The 19,091-nt window shown below is 53.7% G+C and overlaps 1 protein-coding gene across 1 annotated transcript in view; it reads right to left on the bottom strand.

Moving 5' to 3' along the window:
• The window catches only part of SEC23IP (SEC23 interacting protein), a 106,645-nt gene that overhangs the window by 43,324 nt on the left and 44,230 nt on the right, over window positions 1–19,091 (bottom strand). Inside the window, exons 5-8 of the mRNA XM_088466424.1 lie at window positions 18,360–18,449; window positions 17,207–17,324; window positions 16,201–16,290; window positions 15,541–15,682 (exon numbers count right to left, since the gene is read on the bottom strand). Coding sequence (XP_088322550.1) covers window positions 15,541–15,682; window positions 16,201–16,290; window positions 17,207–17,324; window positions 18,360–18,449 — 440 coding nt within the window. The remainder of the gene's footprint in view (window positions 1–15,540; window positions 15,683–16,200; window positions 16,291–17,206; window positions 17,325–18,359; window positions 18,450–19,091) is intronic.

Raw genomic sequence — 19,091 nt, 5'->3', positions numbered from 1 at the left:
CGCCGAGCCTACTCCACCAATCACACATATCCCCCCCACTAGGCAGCACCACCAAGCCTGCTCCAATTACACATATCCCCCCCCACTAGGCAGCGCCACCAAGCCTGCTCCAATTACACATATCCCCCCCCACTAGGCAGCGCCACCAAGCCTGCTCCAATTACACATATCCCCCCCCACTAGGCAGCGCCACCAAGCCTGCTCCAATTACACATATCCCCCCCCACTAGGCAGCGCCACCAAGCCTGCTCCAATTACACATATCCCCCCCCACTAGGCAGCGCCACCAAGCCTGCTCCAATTACACATAACCCCCCCCACTAGGCAGCGCCACCAATCACACATATTCCCCCACTAGGCAGCGCCGCCGAGCCTACTCCACCAATTACACATCCCCCCTAGGCAGCACCACCAATCACACATATCCCCCACTAGGCAGCACCATGAGCCTACTCCACCACACATATCCCCCACTAGGCAGCACCATGAGCATACTCCACCAATCACACATATCCCCCTCACCAGGCAGCGCCGCCGGGCCAACTCCACCAATCACTCATATCCCCCACTAGGCAGCACCATGAGCCTACTCCACCAATCACACATATCCTACCACTAGGCAGCACCACGAGCCTACTCCACCAATCACACATATCCCACCACTAGGCAGCACCACCAATCACACATATCACCCCACTAGGCAGCGCCACCGAGCCTACTCCACCAATCACACATATCCTACCACTAGGCAGCGCCGCCGAGTCTAATCCACCAATCACACATATCCTACCACTAGGCAGCACCACGAGCCTACTCCACCAATCACACATATCCCCCCCACTAGGCAGCACCACGAGCCTACTCCACCATTCACACATATCCCCCTAGGCAGCACCACCAATCACACATATCCCCCACTAGGCAGCACCATGAGCCTACTCCACCAATCACACATATCCTACCACTAGGCAGCACCACGAGCATACTCCACCAATCACACATATCCCCCCCACCAGGCAGCGCCGCCGGGCCAACTCCACCAATCACTCATATCCCCCACTAGTCAGCACCACGAGCCTACTCCACCATTCACACATATCCTACCACTACGCAGCGCCGCCGAGCCTAATCCACCAATCACACATATCCTACCACTAGGCAGCACCACGAGCCTACTCCACCAATCACACATATCCCCCCCACTAGGCAGCACCACGAGCTTACTCCACCAATTACACATCCCCCCCTAGGCAGCACCACCAATCACACATATCCCCCACTAGGCAGCACCACGAGCCTACTCCACCAATCACACATATCCCCCACTAGGCAGCACCATGAGCCTACTCCACCAATCACACATATCCCACCACTAGGCAGCACCACGAGCATACTCCACCAATCACACATATCCCCCCCACCAGGCAGTGCCACCGGGCCAACTCCACCAATCACTCATATCCCCCACTAGTCAGCACCACGAGCCTACTCCACCAATCACACATATCCTACCACTAGGCAGCACCACGAGCCTACTCCACCAATCACACATATCCCACCACTAGGCAGCACCACCAATAACACACATCACCCCACTAGGCAGCGCCGCCGAGCATACTCCACCAATAACACATATCCTACCACTAGGCAGCGCCGCCGAGCCTACTCCACCAATCACACATATCCTACCACTAGGCAGCACCACGAGCCTACTCCACCAATCACTCATATCCTACCACTAGGCAGCACCACGAGCCTACTCCACCAATCACTCATATCCTACCACTAGGCAGCACCACGAGCATACTCCACCAATCACACATATCCCCCCCACTAGGCAGCGCCACGAGCCTACTCCACCAATCACACTTCCCCCCCACTAGGCAGTACCACGAGCCTACTCCACCAATCACACATATCCCCCCCACTAGGCAGCACAACTGAGCCTACTCCATCAATCACACATATCCCCCCCACTAGGCAGCACAACTGAGCCTACTCCATCAATCACACATATCCCCCCACTAGGCAGCACAACTGAGCCTACTCCACCAATCACACATATCATACTACTAGGCAGCACCGCCAAGCCTACTCCACCAATCACACATATCCACCACTAGGCAGCACCGCCGAGCCTACTCCACCAATCACACATATCCCCCCACTAGGCAGCACAACTTAGCCTACTCCACCAATCACACATATCCCCCCACTAGGCAGCACAACTGAGCCTACTCCACCAATCACACATATCATACCACTAGGCAGCACCACCAATAACACATATCCCCCCACTAGGCAGCACCACGAGCCAACTCCACCAATCACACATATCCCCCACTAGGCAGCACCGCCGAGCCTACTCCACCAATCACACATATCCCCCCACTAGGCAGCACCACCAATAACACATATCCCCCACTAGGCAGCACCGCCGAGCCTACTCCACCAATCACACATATCCCCCCACTAGGCAGCACCACCAATAACACATATCCCCCATTAGGCAGCACCACTGAGCCTACTCCACCAATCACACATATCCCCCCACTAAGCAGCGCCGCCGAGCCTACTCCACCAATCACACATATCCCCCCCACTAGGCAGCACCACCAAGCCTGCTCCAATTACACATATCCCCCCCCACTAGGCAGCGCCACCAAGCCTGCTCCAATTACACATATCCCCCCCCACTAGGCAGCGCCACCAAGCCTGCTCCAATTACACATATCCCCCCCCACTAGGCAGCGCCACCAAGCCTGCTCCAATTACACATATCCCCCCCCACTAGGCAGCGCCACCAAGCCTGCTCCAATTACACATATCCCCCCCCACTAGGCAGCGCCACCAAGCCTGCTCCAATTACACATAACCCCCCCCACTAGGCAGCGCCACCAATCACACATATTCCCCCACTAGGCAGCGCCGCCGAGCCTACTCCACCAATTACACATCCCCCCTAGGCAGCACCACCAATCACACATATCCCCCCCACTAGGCAGCACCATGAGCCTACTCCACCACACATATCCCCCACTAGGCAGCACCATGAGCATACTCCACCAATCACACATATCCCCCTCACCAGGCAGCGCCGCCGGGCCAACTCCACCAATCACTCATATCCCCCACTAGGCAGCACCATGAGCCTACTCCACCAATCACACATATCCTACCACTAGGCAGCACCACGAGCCTACTCCACCAATCACACATATCCCACCACTAGGCAGCACCACCAATCACACATATCACCCCACTAGGCAGCGCCACCGAGCCTACTCCACCAATCACACATATCCTACCACTAGGCAGCGCCGCCGAGTCTAATCCACCAATCACACATATCCTACCACTAGGCAGCACCACGAGCCTACTCCACCAATCACACATATCCCCCCCACTAGGCAGCACCACGAGCCTACTCCACCATTCACACATATCCCCCTAGGCAGCACCACCAATCACACATATCCCCCACTAGGCAGCACCATGAGCCTACTCCACCAATCACACATATCCTACCACTAGGCAGCACCACGAGCATACTCCACCAATCACACATATCCCCCCCACCAGGCAGCGCCGCCGGGCCAACTCCACCAATCACTCATATCCCCCACTAGTCAGCACCACGAGCCTACTCCACCATTCACACATATCCTACCACTACGCAGCGCCGCCGAGCCTAATCCACCAATCACACATATCCTACCACTAGGCAGCACCACGAGCCTACTCCACCAATCACACATATCCCCCCCACTAGGCAGCACCACGAGCTTACTCCACCAATTACACATCCCCCCCTAGGCAGCACCACCAATCACACATATCCCCCACTAGGCAGCACCACGAGCCTACTCCACCAATCACACATATCCCCCACTAGGCAGCACCATGAGCCTACTCCACCAATCACACATATCCCACCACTAGGCAGCACCACGAGCATACTCCACCAATCACACATATCCCCCCCACCAGGCAGTGCCACCGGGCCAACTCCACCAATCACTCATATCCCCCACTAGTCAGCACCACGAGCCTACTCCACCAATCACACATATCCTACCACTAGGCAGCACCACGAGCCTACTCCACCAATCACACATATCCCACCACTAGGCAGCACCACCAATAACACACATCACCCCACTAGGCAGCGCCGCCGAGCATACTCCACCAATAACACATATCCTACCACTAGGCAGCGCCGCCGAGCCTACTCCACCAATCACACATATCCTACCACTAGGCAGCACCACGAGCCTACTCCACCAATCACTCATATCCTACCACTAGGCAGCACCACGAGCCTACTCCACCAATCACTCATATCCTACCACTAGGCAGCACCACGAGCATACTCCACCAATCACACATATCCCCCCCACTAGGCAGCGCCACGAGCCTACTCCACCAATCACACTTCCCCCCCACTAGGCAGTACCACGAGCCTACTCCACCAATCACACATATCCCCCCCACTAGGCAGCACAACTGAGCCTACTCCATCAATCACACATATCCCCCCCACTAGGCAGCACAACTGAGCCTACTCCATCAATCACACATATCCCCCCACTAGGCAGCACAACTGAGCCTACTCCACCAATCACACATATCATACTACTAGGCAGCACCGCCAAGCCTACTCCACCAATCACACATATCCACCACTAGGCAGCACCGCCGAGCCTACTACACCAATCACACATATCCCCCCACTAGGCAGCACCACCAATAACACATATCCCCCACTAGGCAGCACCGCCGAGCCTACTCCACCAATCACACATATCCCCCCACTAGGCAGCACCACCAATAACACATATCCCCCACTAGGCAGCACCGCCGAGCCTACTCCACCAATCACACATATCCCCCCACTAGGCAGCACCACCAATAACACATATCCCCCACTAGGCAGCACCACTGAGCCTACTCCACCAATCACACATATCCCCCCACTAAGCAGCGCCGCCGAGCCTACTCCACCAATCACACATATCCCCCCACTAGGCAGCAACACCAAGCCTGCTCCAATTACACATATCCCCCCCCACTAGGCAGCGCCACCAAGCCTGCTCCAATTATACATATCCCCCCCCACTAGGCAGCGCCACCAAGCCTGCTCCAATTACACATATTCCCCCCCACTAGGCAGCGCCACCAAGCCTGCTCCAATTACACATATCCCCCCCCACTAGGCAGCGCCACCAAGCCTGCTCCAATTACACATATCCCCCCCCACTAGGCAGCGCCACCAAGCCTGCTCCACCAATCACACATATCCCCCACTAGGCAGCACCACCGAACCTGTTCCACCAATCACACATACCCGCCACTAGGCAGCGCCACCGAGCCTACTCCACCAAACACACACATCCCCCCCACTAGGCAGCACCACTGAGCCTATTGCACCAATCGCACATAGGCCCTGGTTCAGAGCCGGACGCTCTGAAAGTGCGTTCGCTCTGAATCAGGACGTTTTTAATTTTTTTTTGGTGCGACCTCCTGGCCGCTCGCATAGCTTTGGGTGACCACCCACAGCTATTGCAAGCGGCCACGTTGATGGTCGCGATGGTCAAGACCATCGCGACCATCGGGGCTTGGGACGAGACCCTTGTGGTAGGGTCACGTGGCCGCAAGCCCCAGGGAGCTTCTGGCTCTAATAGAGCCGGAAGTTCTCCCACTGACATCACTGGTGATGTCAGATGGGCCGCCCACAAACGGCAGGCGTTAGCATGGGAACGCCTCCGTTTGTGAAGCCACTCCCCCGCCACGCCTACAAAACGGGGCGAGCGGTCGATCAACATCGACAGCCGCCCCTTTTGTAGTGAGCCACGGAGTGAGAGAATTTCTCTCTCACTCCGGGGCTTGTGCAAGCGCAGTGCGACCGCTGCGCGTGCGCAGAGCACACCATCGACCCGCTCGCGAGCGCTCAAGGGATTGCGAGCGGGTCTGAATCAGACCCATAGACCACCACTAAGGCAGCGCCACCAAGTGTAATCCGCCAATAACACATCCCACCAGTAGGCAGCGCCACCTAGCTATTGTATTATGTGAGGATAGCCAAGGCACTTATACTCCATCAATCACAGATACCACACTTAGGTCCCACCACTGAGCTACTATAAGATGACAGGGAGGGCAGGGGTACCATGCGAGGACAGGAAGGGCAGTGTGTTACAGCGAGGGCAGTTATATTCCGTCTATTGCACAGATAGGCCTGCCAAAAAGCTACTGTACAACGTGAGGATAGGGAGGGCCGGGGGTTACTGTCCTAAGACGAAGACAGGGGAGGCCGGGGGTTACTGTCCTAAGACAAAGACAGGGGAGGCCGGGGGGTTACTGTACTATGATGAAGACAGGGGAGGCGGGGGGTTACTGTACTATGATGAAGACAGGGGAGGCGGGGGGTTACTGTACTATGATGAAGACAGGGTAGGCGGGGGGGTTACTGTACTATGATGAAGACAGGGTAGGCGGGGGGGTTACTGTACTATGATGAAGACAGGGTAGGCGGGGGGGTTACTGTACAATGACGAGAGATACGGCTAAGGGTTACTGTATGACAACGACAAGGGAGGCTGGGGGTTACTGTACTATGATGAAGACAGGGGAGGCGGGCGGTTACTGTACTATGATGAAGACCGGGTAGGCCGGGGTTACTGTACTATGATGAAGACAGGGTAGGCGGGTGGGTTACTGTACTATGACGAGAGATACGGCTAAGGGTTACTGTATGACAACGACAAGGGAGGCTGGGGGTTACTGTACTATGATGAAGACAGGGGAGGTCGGGGGTTACTGTACTATGATGAAGACGGGAGGTCGGGGGTTACTGTACTATGATGAAGACAGGGAGGGGTGGGGGTTACTGTACTATGACGAAGACAGGGGATGCCGGGGGTTACTGTACTATGATGAAGACAGGGGAAGCGGGGGGTTACTGTACTATGATGAAGACAGGGGAGGCGGGGGGTTACTGTACTATGATGAAGACAGGGGAGGCGGGGGGTTACTGTACTATGATGAAGACAGGGGAAGCGGGGGGTTACTGTACTATGATGAAGACAGGGGAAGCGGGGGGTTACTGTACTATGATGAAGACAGGGGAAGCGGGGGGTTACTGTACTATGATGAAGACAGGGGAAGCGGGGGGTTACTGTACTATGATGAAGACAGGGGAAGCGGGGGGTTACTGTACTAAGATGAAGACAGGGTAGGCCGGGGTTACTGTACTATGATGAAGACAGGGGAGGCGGGGGGTTACTGTACTATGACGAGAGATACGGCTAAGGGTTACTGTATGACAACGACAAGGGAGGCTGGGGGTTACTGTACTATGATGAAGACAGGGGAGGTCGGGAGTTACTGTACTATGACGACGAGAGATACGGCTGAGGGTTACTGTACTACGATGACAACAGGGAGAGCTGGGGTTACTGTACAAGGGGAAGATAAAACAGTGAACATGAGTAAGACGCTCTGCAAGCATCTAACTAGCGTTGTCATAGGGACAAGGTAACAAGTACAAAATATTTATACATTTATCATCTAATAGTCACATTAGACATGTAGAAAAAAAGCACAAGAAGAATCAAGTATTAATTCCATTATTTATCAGTGTCTAGTATCCGTATAAAATCAGGCAGTGTTCATGCTGAGGAGCAGGGCAGTGTGACCAGATGCTCTCATGTATTGTTCATGCTGAGGAGCAGGGCAGTGTGACCAGATGCTCTCATGTATTGTTCATGCTGAGGAGTAGGACAGTGTGACCAGATGCTCTCATGTATTGTTCATGCTGAGGAGTAGGATAGTGTGACCAGATGCTCTCATGTATTGTTCATGCTGAGGAGCAGCACAGTGTGACCAGATGCTCTCATGTATTGTTCATGCTGAGGAGCAGCACAGTGTGACCAGATGCTCTCATGTATTGTTCATGCTGAGGAGCAGCACAGTGTGACCAGATGCTCTCATGTATTGCTCATGCTGAGGAGCAGCACAGTGTGACCAGATGCTCTCATGTATTGTTCATGCTGAGGAGCAGCACAGTGTGACCAGATGCTCTCATTTATTGCTCATGCTGAGGAGTAGGACAGTGTGACCAGATGCTCTCATGTATTGTTCATGCTGAGGAGCAGGGCAGTGTGACCAGATGCTCTCATGTATTGTTCATGCTGAGGAGTAGGACAGTGTGACCAGATGCTCTCATGTATTGTTCATGCTGAGGAGTAGGACAGTGTGACCAGATGCTCTCATGTATTGTTCATGCTGAGGAGTAGGACAGTGTGACCAGATGCTCTCATGTATTGTTCATGCTGAGGAGTAGGATAGTGTGACCAGATGCTCTCATTTATTGTTCATGCTGAGGAGTAGGACAGTGTGACCAGATGCTCTCATTTATTGTTCATGCTGAGGAGCAGGACAGTGTGACCAGATGCTCTCATGTATTGTTCATGCTGAGGAGTAGGATAGTGTGACCAGATGCTCTCATGTATTGTTCATGCTGAGGAGCAGGACAGTGTGACCAGATGCTCTCATTTATTGTTCATGCTGAGGAGTAGGACAGTGTGACCAGATGCTCTCATTTATTGCTCATGCTGAGGAGTAGGACAGTGTGACCAGATGCTCTCATGTAGTGTTCATGCTGAGGAGTAGGACAGTGTGACCAGATGCTCTCATGTAGTGTTCATGCTGAGGAGTAGGACAGTGTGACCAGATGCTCTCATGTAGTGTTCATACTGAGGAGCAGGACAGTGTGACCAGATGCTCTCATGTATTGCTCATGCTGAGGAGCAGGACAGTGTGACCAGATGCTCTCATTTATTGCTCATGCTGAGGAGCAGGATAGTGTGACCAGATGCTCTCATGTATTGCTCATGCTGAGGAGTAGCACAGTGTGACCAGATGCTCTCATTTATTGCTCATGCTGAGGAGTAGGACAGTGTGACCAGATGCTCTCATGTATTGCTCATGCTGAGGAGTAGGACAGTGTGACCAGATGCTCTCATGTATTGCTCATGCTGAGGAGTAGGACAGTGTGACCAGATGCTCTCATTTATTGTTCGTGCTGAGGAGTAGGACAGTGTGACCAGATGCTCTCATGTATTGTTCATGCTGAGGAGTATATTAGTGTGACCAGATGCTCTCATTTATTGCTGATGCTGAGGAGTAGGATAGTGTGACCAGATGCTCTCATTTATTGTTCAATGCCACTGACAAACCACAGAAAGCAGAATTCTGGCACCTGGTAGATGAGCCTTCTCTATCTGTCTTTTTGCGGATTACCTGACAGCAATTATAATGGCTGCTTTGGATTGTGACATTAATGATAAAACAAGAGATATGGTAAGAACTTACCTTTGTTATCTCTGTTTCTACGAAGTCCATAGGGTCCACAGGGTTGACCTTGGGGTTATAGCTGGAACAGGATCCATGGGCACCACACAGTTAAGCTTTTAGCTCCCAGGATGCACTTGGGTCCTCCTCTATACCCCGCCCCCGAGCCACAGGCACCTCAGTTGGTAAGCAGCCTAGGCCGGAGGAGAATATGGAACAGAGAGAAGGAAGACTGGAACACACAAGAAACCATACTCACAGCAATAGGAGACTGAAAACCGGTGACCAGCCACACAGCCCATTTGAAGCCAGGTGCGTCAGGGCGGGCGCCCTGTGGACCCTATGGACTTCGTAGAAACAGATAACAAAGGTAAGTTCTTACCATATCTCTTGTTTTCTACTTCAGGGTCCATAGGGGTCCACAGGGTTGACCTTGGGGATGTCTCAAAGCAGTTCAACTAAGGGCGGGGACGCTCCTGTGCTGAAAGGAGCACCCGGCGCCCAAAGGAAGCATCCTGAGAGGCGAAGGTGTCAAACGCATAGAACCTCAAAAACGTTTGAATAGAAGACCAAGTGGCCGCCTTACACAGCTGAACAGCAGAAGCGCCACGTCTAGCAGCCCAAGAGGGACCCACAGAACGAGTGGAATAAGCCTTAACAGAGGCTGGCACAGGTAAACCCTCTTGTGCATAAGCCTCACAAATAACGGAACGAAGCAAACGGGCTAATGTTTGTTTGTTGGCAGGCCAACCCCTCTTGTGAAAACCAAAGAGGATAAACAAGGAATCAGACTTCCTAACCGAAGCCGTCCGGTCTACATAAATTCTAAGCGCCCGGACCACATCTAAGGAAGTCTCACCAGCTGAAAGACCAGGGGACTGAAAAGCTGGCACAACAAGTTCCTGATTAATGTGGAACTTCGAGACCACTTTGGGCAAAAACTCAGGACGAGTGCGGAGCACCGCTCTGTCCTGGTGAAAAATCAGGAAAGGAGGGCGACAGGAAAGCGCCCCCAATTCAGACACCCTCCTGGCCGAAGCAATTGCCAGGAGAAAAACCGTCTTAAATGTCAGCCACTTGAGCTCCACCGCCTCAAGAGGCTCAAACGGAGGACCCTGCAGGACCCGTAGCACCACCGCCAAGTCCCAAGGAGCCACAGGAGGCACAAAGGGAGGCTGGATCCTGAGAACACCCTGGAAAAAGGTGTGAACGTCTGGTAGTATTGCAATCCGCCGTTGAAACCACACGGACAAGGCGGACACATGAACCTTCAGAGATGCAAGGCGTAAGCCGAGATCCAATCCTGACTGAAGAAATTCCAAGATCCTAGAAACTCGGAACACCTGAGGATCATAAAGTCTGGACTCACACCACTGAAAGTAAGTGTGCCACACTCTGTGATAAATCCGTGCTGAAGCAGGCTTGCGTGCCCTGAGCATGGTACCAATAACCGAACTGGAGAAGCCCCGAGACCTCAAGACGGCTGTCTCAAGAGCCACGCCGTCAAAGACAGCCGACCCAGATCCGGGTAAAGGCAGGGCCCCTGAGACAACAGGTCCCGACGCTGAGGAAGAAGGTACGGAGCGTCGATGGAGAGGCTCCTGAGATCGGAGTACCAAGGACGTCTGGGCCACGCCGGAGCTACCAGCACGAGCATGCCGCCGTCCTGCTTGAATTTCCGCAGAACCCGAGGAAGCAGGGATAGCGGAGGAAACAGATACGCCAGGTGAAACGTCCATTTCACCGACAGCGCGTCCACCAGACTTGCGCCTGCGTCTCTTGTCCTTGACCCGTAAACGGGCAACTTGTGATTGTGACGGGAGGCCATCAAGTCCAGCTCCGGCAGTCCCCACCTGTCCACGAGTAGCTGAAACACCTCTGGGTGAAGCGACCATTCCTCGGGATGCACGTCGTGACGGCTGAGGAAGTCCGCCTCCCAATTGAGGACTCCGGGGATGAAGACCGCCGAGATCGCCGGAATGTGACCCTCCGCCCAAGTCAGGATACGAGACACCTCCGACATCGCTGCCTGACTGCGAGTTCCGCCTTGGTGGTTGATATACACCACCGTGGTGGCGTTGTCGGACTGCACCTGTACCGCCCTTCCGTGAAGAGCGGGGCCGGACGACTGCAGGGCCCTGTATACTGCCCGCAGTTCCAGGATGTTGATGGGGAGAAGTGCTTCTTCCGCTGACCAACGACCCTGAAGCGACAAAGAGCCGGTCACTGCCCCCCAACCCCGGAGACTGGCTCCGTCGTGAGCAGGACCCAGTCCGGGATCCAAAATGGGCGCCCCTCGACCAGATGAGCTGTCTGAAGCCACCAAGCCAAAGATTGCCGAACGTCCGGAGACAACACCAGCACCTGAGAGCGGATCCGGTGAGGTAACCCGTTCCATTCTGATAGAATCAGCCCCTGCAGGGGCCGGGAATGGAACTGGGCAAATTCCACCATGTCGAATGTCGACACCATGGACCCCAGAACTCTCATAGCCGAATGGACCGACAGGCGGCAACGGCTCAGGCAACTGTGTATCCGCAGCTGTAGGGAGGCGACCTTCTCCGGAGTCAGGAAGATCCTTTGCTGACGCGAATCCAGCAGGGCTCCCAAATGAACCATCCGCTGAGATGGAATCAGGGAGGACTTTTTCCAATTTATCAACCACCCGTGTGCTTGCAGGCAAGCGATCGTCAGGTGGAGATGTTGAAGCAGTACCTCTGGGGAGCTCGCCAGCAACAGGAGGTCGTCCAGATACGGCAGCAGCCGTACATTCTGGTTCCGAAGATGTGCGGCCATGACCGCCATAATCTTCGTGAACACCCTCGGTGCCGTGGAGAGACCAAAGGGTAGCGCCCGGAACTGATAGTGGTGTTGAAGGATAGCGAACCTCAGATACCGCTGGTGTGAAGATGCTATCGGAACATGGAGGTAGGCGTCCTGGATGTCCAGGGACACCATGTAATCCCCCGGTTCCATCGCCAGAATGATGGAACGTAACGTTTCCATCCTGAACTTGGGAACTCTGAGGAATCTGTTCAGAGACTTCAAGTTGAGGATAGGGCGATGAGAACCATTGGGTTTCTGCACCAGAAACAGAGACGAATAATACCCCGTCCCTCGTTGTGATAGAGGAACGGGAACAATGACCCCTGCTTTCAGCAAGGACTCTATAGCCTCCTGAACCTGTAACGCCTTGGTCCTGTCCTGAGATGGACTTGTGCAGAAAAACTGGTGGAGTGGTCTGTGCCGAAAAGACAGGGCGTACCCCTGGGAGACCACTTCTCGAACCCAGGCATCCGTGGTGGTATTGTGCCAGCACTGGGCAAAAAGAAGAAGTCGGCCTCCCACTCTGAGGTCCCCCAGAGGGAGGCCCGTCCCATCAGGCCGCAGGTTTATCTTCCTGCTTGGAAGAAGGGCGCCGAGCACTCCAGACTTGCTTCTTGGGTTTAGAGGCAGTCTTACTCGCAGACTGTCTCGGGAAGGACTGACCTTTCGCCTTACCCTGAACCCGAAAGGAACGAAAAGCCGAACTCCGAACCTTAGCAGGCAGTGCCGCCGAAGGGAGGAAGGCCGACTTGGATTTAGCCAGGGTGTCCACTATTTTGTCCAAGTCCGGACCAAATAGTAATTCACCATTGAAAGGTAAGGCCTCCAGACCCTTCTTTGAATCAGAGTCCGCTCTCCAGGACCGCAACCACAAGGATCGGCGGCCAGACACCGCTGCAGCCGATACCCGCGAGGTCAGCAGACTAGCATCTAAAGAAGCTTCACCAATGTAAGAAGCAGCGTCCCTCATTTGTCCCAACAACGCCCGGTGGACATCCGGAGCGTCGTCTGGGAAGGTATCTTCCAATGCATTGGCCCACCCCTCAATGGCCTTGGCCACCCAGGAGATGGCCATGGACGGTCGGGCCACCGCCCCGGAGAGGGAGTAAATAGACTTTAAGCAAGTCTCAACTTTCCTGTCCGTGGGATCCTTCAGCGAGGATATCGACGGTAATGGTAAGGTGGCGCCCCGAGTTAAACGGGTGACATGGGAATCCACCGCCGGTGGAGTTTCCCATTTTTTACAATGTGCCTCAGGGAAGGGGTAATTAGAAGCCAACCGCTTCTGAGGAAGGAATCTCTTACTGGGCGCCTGCCAAGCTACCGCCATATGATCCGTCAACTGATCCGACAGGGGAAACACCGCAGAAGCCACCTTAGTCTTTTTGAAACTAGGAAACTTCGACTTAGGAACCGGTGCCTCATCCTCTATAAGAAGAATAGCTCGCACCGCCCTAACTAGTGCTTGCACATTAATGGACGACTTGGTATCCATTTCCTGGACCGAGGCGTCCGAGTCAGTGTCATCAGGGACCTCCCCATCATCTGAGGAACCCTCTGAGTCCGATACCTGATCAGCCCGTGTCATGAGTGGGCGTTTAGAAATCCTAGAAGGCATGTCAGTCTGCAACATTGACTGAAAAGCCGAGGAAGCGGCCGCCAAATTTTGCACGGAGTTGGAGAGCACATCCACCCATGGTGGAGGCGTCGCCATAGGGGCCTGAAAAGGTACCACAGGCTGCTGCGGCACAGGGGAAGCCTGTATATACATAGGCAACCCCGCATAGGGACCTACTGATTGAGACCCAGGAGGACTCCGCAATAACTGCGGGACACCCGGGGAATGGGGGATGGTCGGCTGGGGCACCGCCCTAGTAGGGAGAGCAGTCGGGACCGACAGACGGTCCGCAATAGACACCAGCACTTGAGAAAACATCGCCCACGGTGGTTCCTGCGCCAGAGAAGGTCTGGATGGGCCAGGAGCCACCTGGCATCGACTACACAGGCCATCCTGTGACAAATCCTCCCTATCTACTCCTGCAGAACAGCGTCCGCAGGAGGCCAACACCGGAGCCACTGAGCGCTCAACCTCCTCGTCTGACATGACAGAATATATTATATATCTGGCACCAGGGTAGAAGTAAAACGCACTCACCGGTGTGCTGAACAACAGCCCACAATATGGCACTGAGTAGCACACAACTGTATGTGACGGACCTCACAAATACGTGATCTATATAAGTGAGGTCAGTAGAAACGCCCCTCCCCCACACACCTGTAGGGCTTGTAGGGGAAGTAAAGGGATAGGTATAAGCTGACAGTAAGCGGAAAATAAGCACAGACAGGCAGCACTAGCAAAAGTCACATACCATGCAGGAAGATATATTCACTGCACCTTTACACTACAATCAACCTGCCCAGATTCAGTGTCTGGGAGGGCTATAGTGCTGTGTACGCTGTCCTTAATCAGGGGAGAGGTACACAGGGGGACCGGTCCGCGTGCTCCCTGAGATCTGCGCTGCCACTGGGAAAACTGGAGACCTCAGAGGAGGAGTGGCCGTGTAACTGCAGCTCAGCGACGCCAGACTGCGTGCTGAAAGGCGCGCTGAGCTGAGGGGAGGAGCCGCTGAACAGGGAAGGCTTCCTCCCCTGGCTGGCCATAACCCCAGGGATGCTGGCTTCCCGCTTGCCCCTTTATCCCTGGTGGTCTAGTGGTCCCACGGGTTATGGGGGGGGCCCGCCGCCACTGCCAGCAGCCTCCGGTCTGTCCCCCGGACCGGAGGCTAAAGGACTGCATTTAAGGCATTCCGCGCGCCGCCGCTAGCCAGCGACGCGCGGCTTACCTGAATCCCCGGCGACTCCGGCAGCAGTCCTGGGAGGTAGACAGAGTCCGGCTAGTACGGACTCTGCCCTCCCGCCGCGATCCCCAGATCAGTACTGGCGTCGCGGCGCCAGTCGGGGATCAGAGCGGCAGCGTGGGCGTCTGTACAGACAGCCCTTCGCTGCCGTCTGTAGTAAAAAGAGATTAAAAATAAATAAAATCTAACTTAAAATAAAAAGCTTCTGGGGGCTGCTCCTGCAGCCCCCCTGCGCGGTGACCGACTCCGGCCGGGCACCAGCTTACACTGAGGTGCCTGTGGCTCGGGGGCGGGGTATAGAGGAGGACCCAAGTGCATCCTGGGAGCTAAAAGCTTAACTGTGTGGTGCCCATGGATCCTGTTCCAGCTATAACCCCAAGGTCAACCCTGTGGACCCCCTATGGACCCTGAAGTAGAAATAATAGATACACGTATAAATGCCAGATGTATAACCCGAGACAATGAGAGGTCTCTCCTGGCCCAGCAAGTGCAGTATACAGACCTATCAACACCAGTGGCATCTCCATGGAGGGCGCTGTGCCAGCAGACGGGTAGGAACTCCACACGACGCACTTTACCCTCTTCCAACGGCTTCTTAAAATGAGTCTGCAGCAGTTTTAGAGACACTGTCCTGAAGTCGTCCACTGAGCAAATACAACAAGAGAAAGCCATTATTACATTACACGGATTGGAAGTTACCATGTGTGCGCTCGTGTCCACGCCGCTGTGCATGTGTGCGCTCGTGTCCACGCCGCTGTGCATGTGTGTCTGGGTGTGCCCGTCTGTATGTGTGTGTATATGAGAGATAGATTATAGGTGTGTGTGTTCCCTTGTACTTGTGTATGAGCTAATGAGTGAGGGGACATCAGGGACCAGCACCCCAGCCCGTCCCACACATAATACAATGTGTTAAGAGTTGAACGTTTCGGTCATTGTCCCTCTTTTTCATGGAAGCAGGTCCTAGGCTGGGAGCAGTTCTCCATCATACAGCGTTGGAGTCAGGAACGTTACATATAGTGACAGATTTATAGGGATCAGAAGTCTCTTACGGCTGTAATACTAGGAGGTGATCAGTGGCAGGAGGGACTTATCCTTACACTATGTTATTCCCCATGTAATACTACAGAATCCTAGTCATATAATAACGCAGAGCATCACTCACCACATTCCACCAGGCTCCGGAATCGCAGATCATACACCGGGCCGATTCCATGCACCATGAACACGAGATGGTCGGCCTGAGGCACCTCCCCTGCACAGAACAGCACCTCTCATTACATCTTACACGTACTCGTTATTCTGCAACACTCGCTGGGCTGCGGGCGCGCCAAATGCATGCAAAACGTAATCTGCATGGTTTCCTATAGCAGTAACGCCCGCTGCTGCCAGGGTTATTCTGACGTTACAGAACATGACCCCACCCAAACTGACACTACGACCCCCCCCAAAGGGACCCAATGAGCCGACGTTACAGAACATGACTCTCCCCCCCCCCCCAAAGGGACACAATGAGCTGACGTTACAGAACATGACTCCCCCCCCAAAGGGACACAATGAGCTGACGTTACAGAACATGACTCCCCCCCCCCCCCCCCCCCCAAAGGGACCCAATGAGCTGACATTACAGAACATGACTCCCCCCCCCCCCCCAAAGGGACACAATGAGCTGACGTTACAGAACATGACCCCCCCCCCCCAAAGGGACACAATGAGCTGACGTTACAGAACATGACTCCCCCCCCCAAAGGGACCCAATGAGCTGACGTTACAGAACATGACTGCGCCCCCCCCCCCCAAAGGGACACAATGAGCTGACGTTACAGAACATGACTCCCCCCCCAAAGGGACACAATGAGCTGACGTTACAGAACATGACAACCCCAAAGGGACACAATGAGCTGACGTTACAGAACATGAACAAAGGGACACAATGAGCTGACGTTACAGAACATGACCCCCCCCCCCCAAAGGGACACAATAAGCTGACGTTACAGAACATGACCCCCCCCCCCCCCCCCAAAGGGACACAATGAGCTGACGTTACAGAACATGACCCCCCCCCCCCCCCAAAGGGACACAATGAGCTGACGTTACAGAACATGACTCTCCCAAAAGGGACACAATGAGCTGACGTTACAGAACATGACCCCCCCTGCCCACGGATGTACCATCTGGAAGCTCATCGTGATCATCTATTCCCCTCTTCACTACTCGCGGCCTGGACTGCCCGTCATGCGGCGTCCCCCACTCATCTGGAATCGCGCTTTGCTGAAACTGGACAATTACCTGGAAATGAAGAACCAAAGTATTTCTCTATAGAAATGTGTGTACAGTACAGATGAGAAGAGGCCATACACGTGTACAGTACAGATGTGAAGAGGCCATACACGTGTACAGTACAGATGTGAAGAGGCCATACACGTGTACAGTACAGATGTGAAGAGGCCATACACGTGTACAGTACAGATGTGGCGATACTGAGCGCCATACACGTGTACAGTACATTTGTGATGAGGCGATACTGAGCACCATACACGAGTACAGTACAGATGTGATGAGGCCATACTGAGCGCCATACACGGGTACAGTACAGATGTGATGAGGCCATACACGGGTACAGTACAGATGTGATGAGGCCATACACGGGTACAGTACAGATGTGATGAGGCCATACACGGGTACAGTACAGATGTGATGAGGCCATACACGGGTACAGTACAGATGTGATGAGGCCATACACGGGTACAGTACAGATGTGATGAGGCCATACACGTGTACAGTACAGATGTGATGAGGCCATACACGTGTACAGAACAGATGTGATGAGGCCATACACGTGTACAGTACAGATGTGATGAGGCCATACACGTGTACAGTACAGATGTGATGAGGCCATACACGTGTACAGTACAGATGTGATGAGGCCATACACGTGTACAGTACAGATGTGATGAGGCCATACACGTGTACAGTACAGATGTGATGAGGCCATACACGTGTACAGTACAGATGTGATGAGGCCATACACGTGTACAGTACAGATGTGATGAGGCCATACACGTGTACAGTACAGATGTGACGAGGCCATACACGTGTACAGTACAGATGTGGCGATACTGAGCGCCATACACATGTACAGTACATTTGTGATGAGGCGATACTGAGCACCATACATGTGTACAGTACAGATGTGATGAGGCCATACACGTGTACAGTACAGATGTGATGAGGCCATACACGAGTACAGTACAGATGTGATGAGGCCATACACGAGTACAGTACAGATGTGATGAGGCCATACTGAGCGCCATACACGTGTACCTTGGGGTTGTGCATCACTATGGTCTCTCCTTCTGGGAACTCCAGCCTGCGGTGCCACTGATTACTGGTTACGGCCTTTTTATACTCTGCCTGGAAATAAAAGGACAGGTGTGAGGTGGCTGCGGAAGAAATAACCAGCTCATACAATATTATAGGGCATGGTCCAGTCATATGGGAGGCAGCGGGCAACATGACCATCATCAATCATTTTAAAAAAATGTCTCACATGCCTCAGGGCAGACTGATACAGGTTACAGCTCTCCGCTAGTAAAATATAAAAGGTATAGACGAAACACGTTGGGGGTTATTGTCCATAACCCTGTTGACAACTCTTGATCTGTGATACAAATAGTCAGTCTCAACTCATGGAAATAATCTGTGTTCATCACCTCCCCGGGAACTATTAACTGACTACTCTGTTCCGGCTGGACACTTGTGAAAGATGCGCACATTACAGCACAGAGGATCGCTAAAGCGGTGTTTTACCCGATCCCTCCCAATAAGGAGATATATGTTCTTACCCGTTTAAATCCTTTTCTTCGAGATCCATTGGGGACACAGGGACAACACTGGGGTATAGGGTTGTACAGGAGAACTGGGCACCAAACAGTTAACATGAAGCAATGGACCCAACGTCTTCAAGGAAAACTCAGAGTCCGAAGCATAAGCAGACTGGGGGGGTTACGCAGGGGCTCTCATCTGTGAGAGTAACGCAGGGGCTCTCATCTGTGA

Source organism: Taudactylus pleione, unplaced genomic scaffold (assembly GCF_031769625.1).
Source record: "Taudactylus pleione unplaced genomic scaffold, aTauple2 ptg003137l, whole genome shotgun sequence".
NCBI lineage: Eukaryota > Metazoa > Chordata > Amphibia > Anura > Myobatrachidae > Taudactylus > Taudactylus pleione.
Note: the sequence above shows the minus strand (reverse complement) of the source record. Positions and strands in the feature narration are given on the sequence as shown.